Here is a 15,044-nt window from a genome sequence, read left to right as displayed (position 1 = left end):
CTGGACAAGCAAAAGCAAGCCAATGACAAGATTGCAGCTAGCACCAGGGCCTTGCAGCAAGGACAAGCTGGAAATGTGAGTTGGCCAGGTTCTTTTTTCTTTCTTGTGTCAACTCCTTTCCTCTGCAATATGCTCAATGAAATCCAAGTGTATGGATCCTGTAGCTGTGCTAGGTACTGTGCCAGGTACTGTGCCAGGTACTGTGCCAGGTACATGTACTGTGCATCCTCCTAGCTGAGAACATTGGCCTGTGCTCTGATACCCACTGAGAACATTGGCCTGTGCTCTGATGCCCACTGTGTGCATTGGCCTGTGTTCTTATGCCCACTGTGAGTAGTGGGCTGTGCTCTGATACTCGCTGTGAGCATTGGCCTGTGCTCTGATACCCACTGTGTGCATTGGCCTGTGCTCTGATGCCCACTGTGAGCATTGGCCTGTGCTCTGATACTCGCTGTGAGCATTGGCCTGTGCTCTGATACCCTGTGCTCTGATGTTCACTGTGAGCATTGGGCTGTGCTCTACAAGGTTGAACCACACAAATCATGCTACCAGATGCAGGGGCGTTGGACACGGTACGGTCACTACAGTATTGACCGTACCACTTTTTGCCCCAGATAGATACCCTGTGAATCAATAAAATACACTGATCTGGGATCTAAATTTCCAAAAAATGTTCGGCTCGGCACCCCTCCCCCACAACTAACTTGTGCTTCAGATGGCTGACCGTACCACACTAATTACCTTCCGACGTTGCCCCTGACATCTAGTGCCAATAACCAGGTAGTCCCTGTTTGCAACGATGGTTCCTTTCCGCTCAAGTATCCCATTGGACCGGATCAGCTGAAATCCCTGTGCTACAGCCCTGCTAGCTATGTACACTACAGGACAGTGCTACTGTGCCATGGCTGGTGCATGTCATTCATGGTCGTAGCATGCATGCTGAACCTAGGTCGAAATTTGAGGGGGGGTGCACATGCCCCCCCCCCCCCTCCATGCCCCATGCGAGCTACGCACCTGGCCCTGGTTGGTCAATTCTTGCTCAGCTCTTATTATAATGAATTAATGTGCTGCTCAGCTGTCACTTACAGTCTCAACAACGCACCACAGCTATGTGGCACTGCTGGCTTGCTTCTCACTCATCACTACTTACTGTACTTACCACACAACTACTTAGTGGCTGGACCTACTTTTGCTGCTCAGTTGCGTTACGTATGAAAGTGTTTAAAAGCTGCTCCTCTTGTAGCACCCAATTACTCTGCAATCCTACTGATTGCCCCCTATACATGTACATCATAGCAAGAGTACATAACCCCCCAGAGTGTGCAACGCCTGATCCAGCTCTGCATAGGGTCTTGGTCGAGCGGAATCGGATCTTTGCGTCATAATACCGTACACATCTGAGGGGAACCCGGGGAGTCACGGGTACTCTTGGATCAAAAACAATGGTGCCCTGCCTCGAGACCGGCCTTGCGCTGGTGTGGAGTGTACGCATGACATCAGAAGATCCGATTCCGCTCGGCCAAGACCCTATGCAGAGCTGGATCGGCGTTGCACACTCTGGGGGGGGGGGGGGGGGGGGGGGGGGGGTTATGTACTCTTGATCATAGTAGTTTGTCCTTGCCGTGGAGTTTTTGAGTGTGTTTTGAGCTGGTGTGATCCTACCCCTGGTTCCGTCCCTGGCTCCCTGATTGGTTCTATCCCAGGTTCCATCCCTGGTCCTATCCCTGGTTTCGTCCCTGGCTCCGTCCCTGGCTCCCTGATTGGCTCTATCCCTGGTTCCATCCTTGGTCCTATCCCTGGCTTCATCTCTGGTTCTATCCCTCGTTGCATCTCTGGTTCTATCCCTGGCTCCATCACTGGTTCTATCCCTGGTTTCATTCCTGGTTTCATCCCTGGTTCCATTCCTGGCTCCATGCCAGGCTTCGCTCGCTTGAAAATACGTTAAAATATGTCAAGTTGAACACTCTGAAAAGGCCTGAGGACCACTGAATCTAGGGCCAAGGGATGTCATTTCCAGTTAAATGAGACTGAATCAGGAGACTGGCTGTACACGGGGAAGCCATGTACTGTTGTATGAGCTAACGTCCAGAGACTCGAGTGCTGACACATGCTAGGATATGCAAGCCCTGGGTTTGCCAGTATTTGGTGTGAGTACGCACTTGTTTGCACTGGGAATGCTGTCCATTTCGCGTCTGCTGCTTACCCGTGCCTGTGCCTGTGTTTGTTTGGCCTTGTGTAGATGAATCATGCGCAATCATTACAGCGCCGCTTCCACCACCAACAGCAGCAGCAGCAGCAACAGCAACAGCAGCTTCAAGCTCAGCAGAATGCAGTAGCGGCAGCAGCAGCAGCCGCAACTGGTGCCACTGCTGGTGCCGTTGGTCAAGGTCAGCAGCTGCAGGGCCCACAACAGCTTACAGCAGCACAGGTGCCTGGTAGCTTGACGCTGTCAAATGTCAGTGGTGCAGCTAAGGGAGTTACACCTTCTGGTAAGTCTCAACTCTGTCACATACCTGTGTGTTTGTGTGTGGGTGTGTGGGTGTGTGGGTGTGTACATGCTTGTGTATGTGTGTATGGGTGCATTACGGGACCGAGAAGGGGGCGGCAGCACATGCAGTTATGTAACTGACCAAGAGTACACTTGGGACCGCGGGTGCGGCCAACACTCTGGAAAACACGCTGCTTGGCAAGCTGCTGCTTTGGGTGCAACTCTCTGGCTTGTTAGTTTGCAATGTTCGCTCTCGTAGCTTGTCGCAGCATGTCATGTCATGTGAAACTCTACTGTCATGACTGTGCTGTTGAAAGAGACTGTGCAGACATGTGTACACACACACACACACACACACACACACACACACACACACACACACACACACACACACACACTCTGTGATGGGGTTATGTACTTGTTGATGGCAGGTCATGTATGTTCATCTATACCAAGTCTTCTGCAATAGGCAAAAATCTGCACACACCACATTGTGTGCAGCCAGTATTGTATTTTTTCTCGTATGAGGATTGCGTGGAGCATAAAACTTCTAGCACAGCCTTCTAGCACAGCCCGCTGTTGTTGTGCGAGCTGTGTGTGAGCTGTGTATTTTGCTTACTATCTGTAGAGCCCATGTGCTTTGCTGTTACTAAGCTTTGTCTGAAGGAAGTGTGTTGAATGTTTTTTGCCGTATGTTTTGTGCCTGTGCGTCTGTGTGTGTGTGTGTGTGTGTGTGTGTGTGTGTGTGTGTGTGTGTGTGTGTGTGTGTGCGTGTGTGTGTGTGTGCGTGTGTGCATGTGTGCATGTGTGTGTGTGCATGTGTGTGTGTGTGTGCATGTGTGTGCGTGTGTGCATGTGGGTGTGGGTGTGCGTGTGTTTGCTGTTCACACACACAGGTCTAAGCACACTGGTAAGCCCCGCCCTGTCAGCTGGCAGTATTGCTCAGATTCGTCTGCCAGGCAATGTAGTGTCTTTGCCCAGCTCCACCGCAGCTAGCGTTTCCGGAGCTGCATCAGCTGCTGTAGCAGCCCTGTCCAATGCCATTGTCACGCAAAGCAGTATGCAGCAGCAGCAGCAGCAGCAGCAGCAACATCAGCAACAACAGCACCAGTCAGCCAATAACAGCATGTCCGTACAGAACGTAGCGCTTGCCAACGCACAGCAAGCAGCTGCCGCCAGTTCGCAACTCTCACAGATGCATGCTGCTGTGGCTGCTGCAGCTGGCCAGCCTGGTAACGTGGCAGCAGCAGCTGCTGTAGCCGCCGGCCTAGTCAATCCCCAAGCACTGGCTAGAGCTAATCTTGCCGGTCTGGACATCGATCCGAAAACCAGGAAAGTGTACGAAGCACGTCGACTGGCGGCTATGGTAAGCTCAGCAGCACACGTACATGTGACTGTACAGTATCTATCTAGTGTGCACAAGTAGATTGCAGTGTGAGTATATGCCACTGCTGGATCCAGTGGGAGAGGGGGGGGGGGGGGGGCAGGGATCTCCAGTCCAGTGGGGGGGGGGGGGGGGGGGGGCAGGGATCTCCAGGCCACTTTTCGAATATCCGACTAGGGTTTGCTGTGGGAATAGCTGGAATCGTCTTCTCTCGATCGCTTGCACACCCAGGGACAGGTTTTGTGTGACTTGCGGAATACTGGGGTATGAACTGGCCCAGGGAGCAAACTTGATTCACACGATGGCATTTCATTGAGCAGGACTGTGCAGTACCACAGTGCATGATTCCATGTGTTTAAGTGATGCAGACTAACATAGCCACCCTTCTTTCATTTCAAACTGGGTTCAGCGCGGCACAGACCAATTCTCAGAGGCTCTGCATCATCGTTACCCGTAGATTTTACTCTTGATTATAGCGTAACTTGTAGTTTCTTGGTCCTTTTTTCTTTACTATAAATTTACCCTTGGCTCTCCATCCGAATCCAAACTGCTATTATAAGGCCAAAACAAATAATGACCTTGTTTCCGGTCGCCCGACCGGGCCACTTTTTCCCAAATTCTGAAACTTTTTTTTGGTCCCAAATGTATACAAACGGTGGCAATGCCACGTGTGCAAGTGCACTCAACGAGTCATAACTCAGTCAAATCTCAACCCACAATCGAAACACCTACAAGGTAGCAGAGATTCTCAGCTGTCGGCTCGAAAACCTCCGGGGTCGATACGAGCTAGAATAACGGAGCTGGAAAGACTCGAACTGTTTGCTTGATTTCTCAGTATGTACGAAAACAGGAATACACCACGTGCTGTACAAGAACAGTGAGTCAGTCAACTTTGACATTGATCCTTGCCATGATATATGTACAATTTACATGTGTAGGTGATCTTGTCCATCAATACCACAAGTTGGCACAACGATTGAGGAACCAAAAAAAAGGTATCCAAAAAAAGTTTCATTCCGGCCGACCGAGTCTCCTTTTTGAGGGGTTGCCGACCGGAAACAAGCCTATTTTTTGTTTTGGCCTAAGTATAGGGTTTTTTTTTACATACAAAACTGGCATAGCTGAGGTGATAACTCGGGAAGAGGAAAGTGTGAAGTACTGTTGACACGCATGGGACATGCATGCAACGTCAGAAAATTGGCGCGGAAAATCAATCACTGCGACTATCCATGCAGAAATAATGTGCCAGAATTAGTATACTGGGTAGCTAGTTAGAGTCTGTATATTGCATATTGCACTTGTCCGAGCGCCATGAAGGCCTGCAAACTCACCTCACAACGAGTTTGCAGGCCTTCATGGCGCTCGGACAAGTGCAATCTGCAATATACAGACTCTCACTACTAGTGGCTACCCAGTATACTAATTCTGGCACATTATTTCTGCATTGAGGGTCGTAGTGATTGATTTTCCGCGCCAATTGTCTGACCCTGCATGCATGTCCCATGCGCGTCAACAGTACTTCACACTTTCCTTTCCCCCGAGTTATCACCTCAGCTATGCCAGTTTTGTATGTAAAAAACCCTATAATAATAGCAGTCTTCTCTTATTTTAATCATTCAACATCTACCTTCACTGATGAGCTATGTATTAGCGAAACGGCTGTCTGGAGGAATAAATCAACATCGTCTACGGAAGTGTCCTCGCAGTGGTGATGGTTGTGTGCAGGAGGGTCTAGTCAGCTGAGAGTGCAGTGTAGTGGTGGAGGTGATACTGAACAGTGGAGAGCAGCTATATCATTTGCTACAACTCCTGAACTCACTTTGGTGTGTGTCTGTGCATGTCTGTGCATGTCTGTCTGTCTGTCTGTCTGTCTGACTGGCTGGCTGGCTGGCTGGCTGTGCATGTGTGTGTGTGTCTGTCTGTGTGTCTGTCTGTCTGTCTGTGTGCATGTCTGTCTGTGTGCATGTCTGTCTGTGCATGTGCATGTCTGTCTGTGCATGTGCATGTCTGTCTGTCTGTTTGTATTTGTTCACAGCAGCAAGCGCAGTTGCAAGCGGCTGCTCAACAGCAGGGTCAAGCTGCTTCTCTGGTTGGCACGAAACCCACCATTGGCACCCTGGCACGTCTCAGCTCTCCCTCCGGTGTCGTATCTCCATCATCATCTGTTTCCTCTGTATCAACTATGCCTAACGTCAAACCAGCAGCAGCAGCTGGTTCTGCTACTGCTGGCAGTATGGCTGCTAATGTGAATCTTCAACGCACGGCGGCCGCTGTTGCTGCAGCTGGTGGCAGTGGCGCTGCAGGTAGTAGTGGTGCTGCAACAGCTACGGCCGGTGCTGGCAACGCTGCTGCTGCTTCTGCTAGCTCTGCTTCCACAGCATCGTCCAGTCAAGGCGGCAGCAATGTTGCCATTGGTGCTGCTGCTACGCCTGTAGCTCAGTCTGCACAGCAAGCTGCTGTCTCGGCAACACAGCTAGCGGCTGCCGCTAATTTGCAGCTGCAATCCCAGCAACAGCGTGCTATGTTGCCCAATGGTGGCATGCGCCAGCAACTGACAGCACAGCAGCAACAGCAGGTAATGTGCTAACGTATGTCTACATGTACAGTGTATCTGGTTAGGTTTGCCAGGAGGCTGATTATCCATGCAATGCTGTACCAGCAGCAAAGGTCCAGCAAGAAGAGACATTAGGGAGGTTTCGCGCTACGTACTTACGTATGAAAATAACGTAGGAACTGCACGTAGAAATCAGCGCTGTTCGGTTTCGCTCTACGTGATCTCTCCATGACTGCTAAGCATACCTTGTTGCTTTGGAGACGCGCTGGCTGCATGCACCCACCGCATGCACCCCGAACAGAAACCGCGTTTTCCATTTTGTTTTCCACGTGGTGTGTACCTTGTGTTTTACGCGGCTTGAACGTTACCATGGATACAACCGGAAAATGCGGAAAAATATTTTGTAAAGTCCTACGGAAATCCGTAGAGAGATTTACATGTGAAAGTTGCCCTTGCTCCCCGGCGCGTATGACATGCGGGTTTTCATACGTAATAACGGGACTTGATGCTGAGATATACTCCGTAGTCATAAGTCTTGCAAGACTGATACTGAGAAATACTCAATACTTGTCGGTATGAAGTCAGTTATGTGCTGAGGCTATCCACAGTTGTCTGTCTGTCTGTCTGCCTGACTGGTTGATTTGTTTGTTTTTACTTTGACTCCTATGCGGAGAATACAATGAACACTTTGAACCTCAGCAGCAAGTGTGCAAGTGTGAGCTGCACATTGGGAGCAATCAACTTCTCTAAACTACATTGTATATTTGCTGAAGTCGCTACTTCTAAGCTCTAAGTCTGGTTCTGTACATGTATGTAGCTGCTTGTGCCACACTCTCGACTAATACGGTGTGTCTTTGTCTTTATTTGTTTTGTGTGAGAGTGTATGTGGGAGTGTTGTGGTTGTTGTTGTTGTGGTGGTTGTTGTTGTGGTTGTTGTTGTGGTTGTTGTGGTTGTTGTGGTTGTTGTGGTTGTTGTGGTTGTTGTGGTTGTTGTGGTTGTTGTGGTTGTTGTTGTGGTTGTTGTTGTTGTTGTGGTCGTCGTTGTTGTTGTCGCCGTCATCGTTGGTTTTGATTCTGCCTGCCTCTTCACTGGGAACATCATGTTGCTGTTTGTCATCATAGCTCTTGCGCAACGCAGCCGCAAGTAAGTGTATGTCTGTACCTATTTTGCTGCTGCTGCTATTAGTGTCGCTCCACGGATAGTTCATACTCTGCAAGACTTGCAAAACTGGTCGCAGTAATGGCCGTTGCAATAATGGCGTAGCATGATTGACATTGGTCAATGGACATGTACAATCAGTGACTGTATATTAGAGCCAGAGACTGCTGTGTATTGGTCATTAACTAGACAGTACGAGACAGTACGAGAGTTGTAGTACTGCTCACACACTGTACCACTACTACCACTACTACTGCCACACATACTGTGTTGCCACACCTGCCGACATGTCAGTAGCGTGCCGATTTTTCAGGCCTGTCACGACCTGCCGACAATTGACCGTCTCCTGCCGACAACAGCCGTGAAAGTGTCCAAATTTGACCTTTGTGCTTGGTTTAGAAGTCATGGTCCAGAATTTTGGCTTTTACTGCTCATTACGAGTGATTCCATAGCTCTCTCCTACAATGCAAACATCAGCTGTCTGGGGGAAATCGGCAAACTCAGCCTGAGTCGTGTGCACTGTAGAATCCCGCTGGTGGGTTTGTACAACGAAGCTTGGCGATGTTCGAACTTGGCCTAGGCTTATGTGCGGGTGGTTTTATCCGCTGGACTCAAGGGCATATTGGGGTTACTACAAGGGGGGGGGGGGCCCGGGGGCAAAGCCCCCGGATGATGCATTTTATTTTTGTTCAGTCTACTGATATTTGGCTATAATGATGTGGCAACACTGCGCATACATCAAGTACAGTAAAACCTGTCAAAGCGACCTGTCGGATAAGGCGACCACCTGTCCCTGAAGACCATTGCAACCGGGACCAGGGGGTGCTGATTTTATTTCCAGTCAAATGACCCTGGATAAGGAGACCACCTGGTTACAGAGGCCACGTTTCGAAGGTCCCTTGAGCTGTCGTCTTAGACAGGTTTCACTGTACTTGTAATGTACATGCAGTCCAGCAGTGTGTGCATGTTAGTGTTGCCATACTTTAGTGTACAGTCAACTTTGCGTAGAACCACACTTGGCGGGGCATCAGAAAAGTGTCCTTATTCGCAAAGTCTCCTTATACCCGAAGTCTCATTATAAGTATGACAGTTAGATGGGATTTTGCTCTGGGCATGGAAATTCTGTCGTTATTCGCGAATTGTCGTTATATCCGCAGTCGTTATTAGCAAAGTTGACTGTGCTTGTACAGTGGAACGTTGCCGGTACTGTCTATGGCTGCATGATGGCTGATGCATGATGCCAATTGTAACTCGCTCACGGAGCGCATTTCGTAAAGTACTGGCAAGCATTGTTGTCTGTAACAGTTAGTAAAGACATAAGCAAGATCTTGTACTGCCTGATTTAGCCCTGCTTTGTTTCTCTCGGTGTGTGTGTGTGTGTGTCTGTGTATCTGTGTGTGTGTGTGTGTCTGTGTGTCTGTGTCTGTGTGTGTCTGTGTGTCCCCTTGTCAGCTGGTAGTCTTTCCAATCTAACACCGCAGCAGATAGCTGCTATGCGCCACTACCATATCCAGCAACAGCAGCAGATTGCCCGACAACGCGCCCAAGAGGCTGCAGCCGTTGCTTCCAATGCTGCAAGTGGCAATTTAGCCGGTGCTGCTGCTGCTGCTGCTCAAGGTCTACCCGGAGCTCTGCCTGGTGCAGCTGGCCTGGTTGATGTGACTGGTCGTGCCACTGGTTCGATGACACGTGGGACTACCCCTGTTGGTCCAGCAACGGCTGCTGTTAATGCTGCTGTAGCAGCTGGAAATCCACCATCTCAACAGCAGCGGCTTCTGGCACAACGTGAGATGTATCTCATTAAGCAAGCCCATCAAGCCCAGCAAGCCCAGCATTTGCAACAACGACAACAGCTCCTGCAGCAGCAGCAACAGCAGCAGCAACAACAGCAGCAACAACAACAGCAGAGTCAGGTGCAGGCTGCAGTAGCTGCGAATCAGCAACCCGTTCCTGTCAATCAGCAGCAGGTTGTAGCTGCTGCAGCCGCTGCCGGCCTTGCATCTCATCATCCTGGTCAGTCATCCTCACCACAACAGCAGCAGGCAGTAGCTGCTGCATTGGCAGTTCAGCAACAGCAGCAGCAGCAAGCACAGTTGCTTAGCATGCGTGGCCCGTCCGCGGCAACAGGACAGCAGCAGCAACAGCAGCAGCAGCAGGTTTCACATGTACCACGTGCAGGTACACCAGGAAGTGTAGCTGCTGGCCCTGTATCACCGCATCCGTCGCTTCAAAGTCACCTTGTACCGAGTCCTACCCTAAACCAGTTAGCCAGCCCGATGGATGCTGGCAGTATTGCTGTAGCTGCAGGAGCAAGTCAATCACCACCGCTCAAACCATCTTCAATGTTATCATTACGCAGTTCTAGCCCAGCTGGCAGTCACACAAGCTCAACGACACCACTGAACGCCGTCACTAGTCCACTAGCTACCACTGCAGCTGCTGCTGTTAGCTCTTCTGCTTCCGCCACCGCCGCTGCAAGTACAGTGCCAGCACATGCTGAAGGTGATGTATCGTCCAGCGTCGCTTCGCCTACTGTGTCCTCGCCGGCGTCCAATGCTGCAGCTGGTGCAGTCTCTGCCGGTACTACATCTCCATCTGGTGGCCACTACCGACTCCGACACCCATCAAAGTCCTAGTGTGTTGATGATTGCAAACAGCCTGCTTGCTTTCAGTGTATTTATTACTGGCCTTGAAAAAAATACACCAGACTCGGGAGTACATGCATGGTAGTAGTACTGGAAGTATGCCTTGTGACTGGACGTTGGTGCTTGCAAACAACTTGACCGCCTTCAGTGTAGTGATATGACTGTGCCTTGAAGAACACCCGGCTCTGCTAGCGTTGCAACTACACATCATGATTTGCCGATGTCTTGTAGAAGGAAGCATGTGCACGTCAGAACACACCCTGTCCCCTGCCCGTCTGAAGCGAGCAAAACACACTGAAATCAGACTCTCCCATCGACCGATTGTTTTCATTGTGCGGCTGCATACGTTGCTGCTGCAGGCTCGGTTGCTCTCTCTCTCTCTCTCTCTCTCTCTCTTTCTCTCTAATGATATTGGCGCGTGCTGTGGTAGTAACCATTGTATTCATGTTCATCTCTGCCCTTTGTCCTGTAGGTTTGCCCACTGTATGTATGGTATATGGCATGGCTGTGCTGTCAACATTTTCTGTATACCTGTTGCTCTCTTTCTCTCTCACACACACACAGCAGGACCAGCAGCAGCGAGCTTTGTTCAGAATTCTGAGAATGTTATGGTCTTGCTGGGTGTGTTGTCTAGTCAGCTGTGCAGATGTGCAGATGTGCTGCCTTGTACTTGTATTTTATTGTGGTGGGAGCTCATCACTAACCGTTACCGTGACTTTTCTTTTCTTTCCTCCTGTATTCAGTTGAATGCCAGACAATGTCCCCAAAAAATGTCTGATTGTTACGAGCATTTTTCCTCTCCTTTATGATCATCTTGGCGGTCATTGGCGGCACCCGGACAAGAAAGCTATGCTTGGTTATGCTGATGCCATTGTGCTAAAGTGCTTCTGTATGTGTATGTGAGTACATGTATTGGCAAGATCATGTGGTCATCATGCACTTTCTGGTTTTCACTCTAGTCTGTACAGCTGTATAAATGTAATTTTTTTTATTATTAACGGCTAAGCAACGGAGAAGATTGATCCATTTTTATCTTCGGTGTCTTGTTTCACTGGATTTTGCTCTTCTTCATCTCCTTCAGCGCATTGTGATGAAGGACAAGAGTTCTTTCATGAATTTGTGGGTATTTAATCATGAAAGTACCATGATTTTAACTTTTCTCTTGCACTGCCTGTGTGTTGAAGTGTGTGTGTGTGTTGCAGTGTGTTCTGGCGGGGCCGTGGCAGGGTGAGAACTTGTTTCTGCGTGCATGCGTGTGCCAGATACAGTCATGTCCAAAGAAATCCGACTCGCGTGCCAAAAGCAGCATCAAGGCTCGTGCGGCCCTCGAGTTGGTTTTTCGAACGCCCATTATGTGTTGAAATGGAAACATGCATGGTGCCACCTAAAAACTTTGAGTCGTCGGTCAGATTTCTTAGCCCACGGCTGTATTTTGGTTGTGGGTGCACCTTTGCCAAATACGGTAGTGGTTGAGTTGGTTGCCATCATGCTTGGCTACTTTGGTGTTAACCTGCTGCATCAGTTGGCTGTTCCTGTTGAACCTGTCTCCCCTCTCCTGACATGAACTTAGTTTCTTGTAGTGAGCGAGTACACTCTGGCTGGTTGGCAGTTAGCGTATACATGTACATCTGACATCCATGAAACCCTGATGCCACTATAATGTAGGGAGCCCTATGTGTATGTGTAGGGGGTTCCCTGGGTGCCATTGCCTGCTGTACAGTGCATGTACGTAGTGTGTGTTCGTGGCACTGTCACGTCACCATGGTCACGGTGATCTCGTGAGACACAGTCATAACTACCGGTATGTGTATAAGGTAATCTGAGCAAGGGAAATCCATCTCACCGCAGACAGCTAGGGAAATCCATCTCACTGCAGACAGCAAGGGAAATCCATCTCACCGCAGACAGCAAGGGAAATCCATCTCACCGCAAACAGCAAGGGAAATCCATCTCACCGCAGGCAGCTAGGGAAATCCATCTCACCGCAGACAGCAAGGGAAATCCATCTCACCGCAGACAGCTAAGGAAATCCATCTCACCGCAGACAGCTAGGGAAATCCATCTCACCGCAGACAGCTAGGGAAATCCATCTCACCGCAGACAGCAAGGGAAATCCATCTCACCGCAAACAGCAAGGGAAATCCATCTCACCGCAGACAGCAAGGGAAATCCATCTCACCGCAGGCAGCTAGGGAAATCCATCTCACCGCAGACAGCAAGGGAAATCCATCTCACCGCAGACAGCTAAGGAAATCCATCTCACCGCAGACAGCTAGGGAAATCCATCTCACCGCAGACAGCTAGGGAAATCCATCTCACCGCAGACAGCTAGGGAAATCCATCTCACCGCAGACAGGTGCCTTTTAGTGTACTTGTTGAGACCAGTGGTTCCGGAGTCGCGGATAGGTGTAGCCGTCCATCACTGTCCTGCCTCTGCTACCGGGTTGTCATTCACTGCTCGACCTACTGTGGCCATATCCCATGAGTGCTGCAAATGCACCCTGCGACCTATGCAGCCGCTGCTTCCGATCTGCTCAAAGCCACAATCCTCACTGTTGTTTAGGAGCTATTGTCGTCCCACAGCAGCAGAGCATAACTCTCCGCACACTTGTGTCTGTTTGCACCGATTCCATCTGCTTCTGCATCTAAAGCGTTATCAGGTGCCATGTTCTCTCTCTCTGCTACACCTTTAGGGCCCACGTGAACCTAGATGGTAGTGGCTCAACAGGACAAGCGTGTGTGCGTGTGGTACATGGTGTGTGTGTGTGTGTGTGTGTGTGTGTGTGTGTAGCTCCCCCGCACACAGGTAACAAACCAGTTGCAGTACATGTATCAGTAGTGGTACTTCCCCCGTGCCCCCAACAAGAAGTACAGTCAGACCTCGCTTATCCGGTCCTCTTTTATCCGGATCCCTCGCCATCCGGAAGAAAATGTCTGGTTACCGATTTACAGCATATGCTATGCATACATACAGTATGTGTGTTCAATTATCCGGTTCTCTTGCCTATTCGGATATTTTTGTCGAAAATGCATGTGTGCGGTTATGCAAGGTCTGACTGTAGCCATACAGAGTATTAGCTCCATGGGAAGAAAAAATCCGGAATGTCAAATGCGATATCACAGCCATTACACACGGCACAGAGCACCACGCATCGTTGGTTGTAATCACAGCCATTATAAATAAAATGAAGGTTTGTTGTGCGGGCAGTCCACCAGGGATAGCCGGGGAGATTGATTTCATGATGGACTCAATTTTGTATTGTGGCGATGCATAGGCAAGGTCAGCTCAGTTTTCTAGCAATATCCAGCATGAGCAACATCAACACCACCATAGCCATTCATAGACGTGTTTGGGTGCACGTGAGTAGCTACCAGCTCAGCTATGCTCAGCAGTGACAGCTACTAGTACTTCAATTGCTAATGGAGTGGCCATTCCTAGCCCGCTGTCGACTTTCATGGATGCGGTAAAGCTCCTGCACGCACTCGAATGCAATGAGGAAAATGATGATGAGCTCAAGTCGTGAATTGTGCAGCGTGCTCTGTTCATCCACCAGCCTAGTCACTAGCTCAGAGCAGAAATCCAGTTTCTTGATGACAGCACGCACACGTGAGTTGTAATCCTGAATCTTGAGTACCTCTAGATGCAACTCCTCAATGCGTGGCCGATTCCAGTAGAAGCCTTCTTCGTTCAAGTCGGGCTGCTCACTGGCGTCAAAGCGCAGCTGGCAGATTCTCAACGCCAGCTGATGCGGTTGCTTGGAACGCCTCCACTTTGTGACTTCGCCTCGCTCTGCTAAGCTGTGCACCTTGGACTTGGCTTCTTCTACTCGTTTCTCAATAATACCTAGCTGAACGGATAGTGCCAGCGCATGCGAAATAGCCAGCTGGTACTCGAGCAGATCCTCAGCAGATAACGAGTCGCTCAGCATGATGGTTTCGCGTTCAATCCACCACTTGCGCTGTCCAGCTGAAGACTGGGGCCGGTGGCTGTCAGGACGAATACAGCACTGCAGGGCATCTACTTCTTGTCTCACCAGCGATTCATCTAGTATAGGACACTCTTCAGCTGGTTTTAGTGCAACGCGTAGGTCTCCTTGGTCGACCAGGGATGCATTCCACAACACAAACGCTCCAAATTCGAACACAAATCCCAAATCGGTTCGTGTGACTTTAGAAGCATCGTGAGGCAGCCCACCTACGATAGGCACAAGTTGATTGTTCTCCAGAACATTGAGGTTATACGACTTTGCAGTTTTCACACCAGTCAAGTTATACAACTGGACATCGGGGTTGTCTTCAAGGTCGACAGTCGTCGCCAGCACATTGTTTGCTGACCTCTTGGAACTACACCACAACGGAGCTGATGTCTCGAGACGCCTTCTTGGGAGGCAGGTAATACGTCTTACACAACCACTCAACCCTGCACGGGTGAACATCAAGTATGTCTTGTCACAAGACAAGGCGAGCTCTATATCCTGCACGAGCCAAAAAGCACTACATGTGGCAATACTAATAGAGAGCCTTGACCAGGAGAAGCAGCCACCTCTCCTTGCCTCCCCATGCAAGTGATCACTTGCGACTACACACCGGGAGCCACAGAATATGTAATCCGTCAGTTCGACCTGAGCACATTATTAGATACCTGACATCTGTGTTGCACAACCAACTAACTACTTACTTCAATCTCTTCAAGACAATCATTATGCCCATTACAACATGTCATTGTGAGACTTTTCAAAAACAGCACCACGTAGATTTTCGTACATGCAATCATAAAAAATGATTTTCGAGAACATTGCGATGTCGCACCTCGA

The 15,044-nt window shown here is 49.7% G+C and overlaps 2 protein-coding genes across 3 annotated transcripts in view; one reads left to right on the top strand and one right to left on the bottom strand.

The window, feature by feature from the left end:
* The window catches only part of LOC135821017 (helicase domino-like), a 60,142-nt gene extending 48,758 nt beyond the window's left edge, over window positions 1–11,384 (top strand). The window contains exons 33-38 of one of the 2 annotated variants that reach the window (XM_065334067.1): window positions 1–75; window positions 2,240–2,489; window positions 3,385–3,854; window positions 5,911–6,447; window positions 7,549–7,570; window positions 9,038–11,384. The exon at window positions 1–75 is cut by the window's left edge and continues 49 nt beyond it. In XM_065334067.1, coding sequence (XP_065190139.1) covers window positions 1–75; window positions 2,240–2,489; window positions 3,385–3,854; window positions 5,911–6,447; window positions 7,549–7,570; window positions 9,038–10,221 — 2,538 coding nt within the window. In that variant the 3' untranslated portion in view covers window positions 10,222–11,384. Of the gene's footprint in view, window positions 76–2,239; window positions 2,490–3,384; window positions 3,855–5,907; window positions 6,448–7,548; window positions 7,571–9,037 lie in introns of both variants that reach the window. The other variant, XM_065334066.1, reaches the window with a different exon arrangement.
* Window positions 11,385–13,111: 1,727 nt separating this feature from the next.
* On the bottom strand, window positions 13,112–14,954 carry LOC135821016 (uncharacterized). Its single transcript, XM_065334065.1, has one exon. It carries the CDS (start codon window positions 14,664–14,666, stop codon window positions 13,641–13,643), a length of 1,026 nt encoding a protein of 341 aa, XP_065190137.1. The 5' UTR covers window positions 14,667–14,954; the 3' UTR covers window positions 13,112–13,640.
* Between the last annotated feature and the right edge of the window lie 90 nt (window positions 14,955–15,044).

This window comes from Sycon ciliatum, chromosome 7 (genome assembly GCF_964019385.1).
Source record: "Sycon ciliatum chromosome 7, ocSycCili1.1, whole genome shotgun sequence".
NCBI classification, from domain to species: domain Eukaryota; kingdom Metazoa; phylum Porifera; class Calcarea; order Leucosolenida; family Sycettidae; genus Sycon; species Sycon ciliatum.
The sequence above is the reverse complement of the archived record's forward strand: the minus strand, read 5'-3'. Positions and strand labels throughout refer to the sequence as shown.